Source organism: Pezoporus occidentalis, unplaced genomic scaffold (assembly GCF_034315485.1).
Source record: "Pezoporus occidentalis ecotype Australia unplaced genomic scaffold, CSIRO_AGI_Poc_V1 ctg1541, whole genome shotgun sequence".
Classification (NCBI taxonomy): domain Eukaryota; kingdom Metazoa; phylum Chordata; class Aves; order Psittaciformes; family Psittacidae; genus Pezoporus; species Pezoporus occidentalis.
In genome coordinates this window covers 3,249-10,868 of record NW_026913363.1, presented here as the reverse complement: position 1 = coordinate 10,868, position 7,620 = coordinate 3,249, and the positions used below count along the sequence as shown (strand labels likewise).

At 54.5% G+C, this 7,620-nt stretch overlaps 1 protein-coding gene across 1 annotated transcript; it reads left to right on the top strand.

Moving 5' to 3' along the window:
- Positions 1-5,091: 5,091 nt before the first annotated feature.
- LOC134159993 (olfactory receptor 14C36-like) lies at positions 5,092-6,299 on the top strand. Its single transcript, XM_062611553.1, has one exon. It carries the CDS (start codon positions 5,135-5,137, stop codon positions 6,110-6,112), a length of 978 nt encoding a protein of 325 aa, XP_062467537.1. The 5' UTR covers positions 5,092-5,134; the 3' UTR covers positions 6,113-6,299.
- The last annotated feature ends 1,321 nt before the right edge of the window (positions 6,300-7,620 follow it).

The following is a 7,620-nucleotide window of genomic DNA, read 5'->3' as shown; positions in this document are numbered from 1 at the left end:
TCAAGCTAAATCTCCTTTTTTTTCAGCTTAAAGACATTCCCCTTCTCCTGTCATGGCAATAACTTGTAATATGGGCGGGCTCCAGCAGCAGGGTGGGACGGACGTGGCCATGGACTTGTATCTGTACGCTGCTCTTCCCCGTCCTGGCCCTCATCCTCGCCTCCATCTTCAAGAGGCTGTGGGGAGCCGAGGGGGAGTGGCCCAGTTGGCCGGCAGCTGCCGAACTGGCCCGGGAGAGGGGCCCCGCGGACCAAGCAGCGGTGGGAGCGGGGCTGGAGGCCGGCAGGCAGCAGCTGCTGGTGGGGGATGTCAGGGCTGTCGAGGGGCAGAAGGAGGTGGCTGCATAGAAGCTGGAGAAGGCGGTGGAGGAGCCAGATGGCTGTATATATGTAAGAGCAATGGCATATTGAAAATGTAGAATCTGAGCACGACGTGAAGGGTATGCAATAAGGGCTGGATACTGGTTTAGCAGTAGCAGTCATATTTCTCCTTCTTAGTAGCTGGTTCAGCGTTGTGTTTTGACTTTCGGCCTGGGAACAGAGCTGATAACACCAATGTTTTTAGTTTTTGCAAAGTCATGTTTCCTCTAACCAAGGACTTTGTGAGCCTCATGCTCTGCCAGGGAGGAGGGGAAGCCATGAGGAAGCAGAGACAGGACACCTGACCCAAACTGACCAAAGAGTTATACCTGTGTTATTAAACTGTTCTTATCTCAGCCCATGGGAGTTGCATTCTTTTCGGTTCTCCTCTCTGTCCCGCTGGGAGTAGGGGGAGGTCAAGAAGGCGGGAAGTGAGTGAACGAGCTGCCTGACTGGTTTTAAATCACGACACTTGCCTTGCCTAGCCTTGCCTGACTTGGCCTGGACTGGCCTTGCTTTGACGTGCCTTACTTTCATTGCCTTGCCTTGTAATGCCTTGCCTTGTATTGCCTTGCTGTCCATTGCCTGGACTTGCCTGGCCTTGCCTTGTCTTTTCTGGCCTTGCCTGGCATTGCCTTGCCTTGCCTGGCCTTGCCTTGCTTTGCCATGCCTTGCATTGCCTTGCCTTGCCTGGCCTGGACTCCCCTAGCCTGGCCTTGCCTGGCCTTGCCTTGTCTTTCCTTGCCTCTCATTGCCTGGTCTTGCCTTGCATTATCTTGCCTGGCCTTTCCTGGCATGGCTTGGCCTGCCCTTGCTTTGCCTTGCATTGAATTGCCTTGCCGTACCTTGCATTGCCTTGACTGTCCTGGCCTAGCCTGGCCTTGCCCTGCTTGACGTGGCCTGTCCTGGCCTTGCAGGGCTTTCCTTGCCTTGCTTTGCTTTGACCTTCCTGGTCTGGCCTGGCCTTGCCTTGCCTTGCCTTGCCTTACCATGCCTGGCCTTGCCAGGCATTGCATTGCCTTGCCTTGCCTTGCCTTCTCTTGCCTCGCCTTGCCTTGCGTCTCCTCGCCATGCCTTTCCTTCCCTTGCCATGCCTTGCCTTGCCTTGCCTTTTCTTGCCTTCCCTTGAATTGACTTCCCTTGCCTTACCTTCCCTTGTCTTGCCATGCCTTGCTATGATTTTCCTTCCCTTGCCATTCCTTGTCTTGCTTTGCCTTGCTATGCCTTGCTTTGCTTTGTCTTGCCTGGCCTTCACTTGCCTTGTCTTGCCTGGCCTTCCCTTGCCTTGCCACGCCTTGCCGTGCCTTTAATTCCCTTGCCATGCCATGTCTTGCCTTCCCTTGTCTTACCTTGCCTTCCCTCGCCTTGCCATGTCTTGCAATGACTTTCCTTCCCTTGCCATGCCATGCCTTGCCTTGCCTTCACATTGCCTTGCCTTGCCTAGCCTCGCCATGCCTTTCCTTCCCTTGCTTTTTCTTGACTTGCCTCGCCTTGCCTCGATTTGCCTTGACTTGCCTAGCCTCGTTGCCTCGCCTTGCCTTGCCTCACTATGTCTTTATTTCTGTTGCCCTGCCTTGCCTCGCCTTGCCTCGACTCACCATGAATTTCCTTCCCTTGCCTTGCCATGCCTTGGCTTGCATTGCCTCGCCTCGCGTCGCCTCATGTCGCCTCACCTCGTGATGACTTTCCTTCCCTTGCCATGCTTTGCCTTGCCTTGCCTTCCATTGCCTCGCATCGCATCGCCTCGGGATGCCATTCCTTCCTTTGCCATGCCTGCCTTTCCTTGCCTTGACTTGTCTTGCCGTGTATTCCCTTGCCTTGCCATGCCTTGCCATGCCTTTCCTTCCCTTGCCATGCTTTTCCTTCCCTTGCCATGCCTTGCCTTGCCTCACCTTGCCTGGCCTTGCCTGGCTTTGCCTTGCCTTGCCTTGCCTGGCCTGGCCTGGCCTGTCATGGCCTTGCCTGTCCTTGCCCTGCCTTGCCTAACCTTGAGCTGCATTGCCTTGACTTGCCTTGTTACCTTCAGTTTCCTTGCCTTGTCTTGCCTTGCCAATTCTTGCCTTGCCTTGACTTGCCTTCCCTAGCCTTGCATTGCCTTCCCTTGATTTGCCTTCCTTTATCTTGCATTGCCTTGCCTTGCCTGGCCTTGCTTGACACAGATCTCTTGCTGTGTCATGTGCACTTGCCAGTTACTGAGGAAAGCATCCATGGGCTGGGAAAGGAAACAGCTCAGGAGGGAATTTTTAGTTAGTTGCTGATCTTCCTGGTAAATCCTGTAGGGCTCTAGCATCTTGTTCCATATTTTCCGTGGTCACTGGAATGGGTTTCATTGTTAAAAAAAGTATTTCATTTTGTACTTCCCTGTGTTCCAGGAGAAACAGCAACAAGGGCCTCCCCTTGTGCCACAGCTTGTGACACTGGGCAAGACGTGACAAGAAAAACAGCTGGGCTGGTACTTGTGGAGAAGCCTGTGGCCTGTAGAGCTTCATCAGGGACAAGGACAGGTTTCTGTGTAAGCACTGACTCAGTTCAGCCCAGATGTGCTGTAGTGAAGAGCAGCACCCCTCGCTGCCCTGTGCGGAGTCGGGGCTGGGGTGCGTGCTCCCCACCCCTTCTCTCCTGCCTCCTTTGTCTGCAGTGAAACAGAAACTGTGTTCTCTGAAGAAATTCTTTCCGGTGAGGGTGGTGAGACACTGGAATGTGTTTCCCAGAGAAATCCCCCATGCCTCTTGTGAAACTGTTTAGGATTTAGGGAATGACTGATCAACCTGAAAGAGCTCCTGGGATGAGCAGGGAGTATCCAACTTTCCTGATCTCTGTGCGCTGCTCCCACCTTTGCCAGGCAACCAGAGCTCCTGGTGCAGCCAGGGAGCAGCCAGCAGCCAACTACCCACCTCTTGCCACTGTGCCAACAAACAGAGTAGTGCTGAATTCTAGTTATAAATTCAGGGTGATGTTTGGTTGCTTAACTCAATTGTTAAGAATTTCTTAAATTGGTTTAAGTACAATTCTATATATGGACAGGTTTCTGCATCAACATAACTTGTTCAGCTGATTTCTATGATCTAATGTATAGCAGAATGTTTAACAACAAACTGAATAGGATATAAATTAGTGAAATTATGGGAGGATGTAAAATTCAACTTTAAAGCCCCAGTTGCTGTTGGTGACCATCCAAGCAGGGTATCCCACCAGAGATGTTCTCATGCCCAGTGTGTGGACTTCCCAGAGATAGGTTAATGGTTGGACTCAATGTTCTCAAAGGGCCATTTTCAAATTAATGGATTGATTTTAGGAAACAAAGATTTTTAGCCTTAAATCTTTGTATCATCAGGCTGTTTCCCATGGTGTTTCCCTGGAGCCCCAGGGAGCCCTGGAAGGAGCCCAGGGGGGCAGAGGCAGAGCCACCTTGGGCTGGGCCTCTGCTGCTGAGCTGGGACCGAGGGGAGACCTGCGAGACACAGGGAGCTTAAAGGCACTTGGCAGTGGAGGATGCTGAGGAGGAGGAACCTTCTGAAGGAGAAACCTTCCCTGCCCTGTCTGTGGTAAGGCACTGGGTGCAGGGCAATGCAGCTGCAGTTTCTCTCTGTGTAGATAAGGAGGAGGATGTGCTGCAGAGCAGGGCTTCCCCCCGCACCATGCAGGGGCAGGACAAGGCAGGTCCCTTGTCCCGGGGCTGGCTGCAGGGTGTGAATGTGGGTGTGCAGGCAGGGGTGCCCAGCGCTGCCCTTGCAGCAGGGTCCCTGCAGCCCAAAGGCTGTGTGCAGGGGCAGGGATTCTGCTGCCTGCCAGGGTCAGCACTCGGCCTGCCCGGGATCTCCTCATGGAGCTCGGGGGGAGCTGAGGGGAAGGGAACAGCCCCTGGCAGGGAAGGGAAGTGTTGGGTGGGTGACGCTGCTCCAATCTGCCGTCACTCTGAGCACTTCTTCAGAGGGTCCTTCTGAAAGACACTGAGGCATCATTTACCTGATAGGGAAGGATCCTGAGCTTTGATGGCTTTCCCTCTTGGAGGGCAGGTTGGGCAGTGGGAGCTGGGAATTTACTTCTCTGCTTTGGGGGAGGCACCGAGAGTCTTGTGAGGGCTTGTGTGAGCTGCTCCTGAGCCCCTGCACAGGCAGGGGTGTGCAGGGCAGAGCTGAGCACACAGCCCATGGCATGGGCTCTGGGAGCACTGAGAGGGAGCAGAGCTGGGCACAGAGCAGCAGCTCCTGGCAGGGACAGCTCCAGGCAGCAGAGATATGGATGGGCAGGGAGTGCGGGGAAAGTGCAGCCCAGCCCTGGGGAGGGTGCGTTCAGGCAGCTCTCTTGGGGTCTGGCACTGGAGGTGGCTGCTGGCCGTGCTCTGCTGCCCACAGCCCTTTGCTTCTCAGCATGAGAGCTCTGTGGACTGTCCTTTGAAACCGTTCTCCCCTGGTCTCAGCACAGGACAGATATTTCTTGGGCATTTAAGATCAGTGTGTGTGAAGGCATCTTAGAGGCAGTGCAAGTGTCAGCAGAGGGCAAATGGGAACGCAGTGATGGACACTGAAGCTCTCTAGGCTCTGTACTGAGCTGCAAGGAACTGAGGCTTTTTGCCTGATGCAATGCTCTTCTGATTGTATGTATGAAGAAAGCCCAGCAATATAATGCCATCACTGGAGATGACACTGAGCGTCTCCTGTCCTATAATGTGCTCAGTCGTGTGTAAACTGAACTTCTGTATCTGACATCCCTCCTGTCCTAACCTCTCACTGCCTTTTTCTCCTCTGACGGTGCCCCATGCCCAGAGGCAGCAGATGTCCAACGGCAGCTCCATCACCCAGTTCCTCCTCCTGCCATTCGCACACACGCGGGAGCTGCAGCTCTGCCACTTCTGGCTCTTCCTGGGCATCTCCCTGGCTGCGCTCCTGGGCAACGGCCTCATCATCACCAGCACAGCCTGCGACCAGCGCCTCCACACCCCCATGTACTTCTTCCTCCTCAACCTCTCCCTGCTGGACCTGGGCTGCATCTCCACCACTGTCCCCAAATCCATGGCGATTTCCCTCTGGGACACCAGGGCCATCTCCTACACAGGCTGTGCTGCACAGCTCTTTTTTGTTCTCTTTTTCATTTCAGCAGAGTATTTTCTCCTCACTGCCATGTCCTACGACCGCTACGTGGCCATCTGCAAGCCCCTGCACTATGGGACCCTCCTGGGCAGCAGAGCTTGTGTCCACATGGCAGCAGCTGCCTGGGGCAGTGGCTTTCTCACTGCTCTGCTGCACACAGCCAATACATTTTCACTGCCCCTGTGCCGAGGCAATGCTGTGGAGCAGTTCTTCTGTGAAATCCCCCAGATCCTCAAGCTCTCCTGCTCACACTCCTACCTCAGGGAAGTTGGGCTTCTTGTGGTTGGTGTCCTGATTGCTGTTGGCTGTTTTGTTTTCATTGTGGGGTCCTATGTTCAGATCTTCAGGGCTGTGCTGAGGATGCCCTCTGAGCAGGGACGCCACAAAGCCTTTTCCACGTGCCTCCCTCACCTGGCCGTGCTTTCCCTCTTTGTCAACACATCTGTCTTTGCCTACCTGAAGCCCCCCTCCATCTCCTCCCCATCCCTGGATCTGGTGGTGTCAGTGCTGTACTCGGTGGTGCCTCCAGCAGTGAACCCCCTCATCTACAGCCTGAGGAACCAGGAGCTCAAGGATGCTGTGCGGAAGCTGGTGAATGGATGGGTTTCAGCAACCATATACTGCTTCCTTTACCCTGCAAAGGGCTTCCAGTGTAGGTCATGACAGGCCATATGTGTCTTTCCTGCTTTGCATTTGTTTTCTTATTTCAATTTGTGATGGTGTTGTCTTCATAGAAATGTCAGTTTTCATCTCCTCCTAATTAAGTTGCCACTCGTGTTGTGTGACCCACAGACTTTGTGTCACTCTGGTCTCTGATTGTATTTAAGGGAAATAAATGGTCCTGCAGCAACTTCTTCTCTGTGGTATGTCCTCACATGTCAGGAATGAAGGGGAATGCAATCGGCTTTCTGCCTGCTCCTGCTCTAGGATGGCTGCTCTGTGCCTGGAGCAGGAAGAGCTCTTGAGGAGCCCAATGAATGGAGCTGTTATCCTGGTGTGGGGCGATGGGAAGGCATGGGGGGGCTGCAGAGCTCTCAGGGTGTCCTGGGCAGGAGAGCAGGGGACACAGGGGTCCCTGCAGGGAACTCCCCTGCAATGGCACAGGCTGGGGCTGCCTGGCTGAGAACAGCCCATGGGAAAGGTCTGGGTGGGCAGGAGCTGGACAGGAGGCAGCGTGTGCCCTGGCAGCAAGGGAGGACAGCAGCATCGGGGGCTGTATGAGCAGGAGCACAGCAGGAGAACAAGGGAAGGGATGCTCTGGAATCCTCCATCCAGGTTTCACATCCCCAGTTCAGGAGTGGGTTTATCAATGGGTGCTCAGGATAGGAACACGGTGCCTGTGGGGAGAGTCTGGGGGAGCTGGGCTTGTCCAGCCTGGAGAAGGGAAGGCTGATGGGGACCTGAGATCTTGGGAAGGGAAGGCTGTTGGGGACTGGCTGCCTGTAGCGGCAAGGAGGACATGGAGAATACAGAGCCAGGCTCCTCACCGTGGTGCCTGGTGGGAGGACAAAAGGCAGTGGGGGATAGTGACAGAGGAGAGGTTCAGGCAGGACAGAAGGAAACCTTGTTCCCATAGGTTCAGGCAAGTGCTGCATCAGGTCACCCAGAGAGGCTGTGCAGTCTCTGGCCTTGGGAATTTCCAGCTCAGCCGGAATCAAGCCTTGAACCACTTGCTCTGACCCTGCTCCTGGTGGGTTCAACTTGAGACCTCCTGGGGTCCCTTCCAACCCCTGTTCACTTCTGATCCTACAATGATGGGCTTATGAAGAGTCACAAAGATGCTCTAAGGGCTGGAGCACATCTCTGATGATGACAGCTGAGAGAGCTGGGGGTGTTCAGCCTGGAGAAGGCTCCAGGGAGACCTTACTAAGCCCATTCCTAAACAGGGCCTACAAGAAATCTGGAGAGGTTTTGTTTGCAAGGGCCTGTAGGGACAGGACAAGGAGGAACGGCTTTAACCTGACAGAGGGGAGAGTGAGATGAGATCTCAGGAAGAAGCTCTTTTTGTGTGAGGGTGGTAGGACACTGGCACAGGGTACCATCTCTGGCAGTGTGCAAGGCCAGGTTGGACACAGGGGCTTGGAGCAACCTGCTCTAATGGAAGGTGTCCTTGCCCGTTGCTGGGGGTTGGAACTGGATGAGCTTTAAGGCCCCTTCCAGCCCAATCCAGT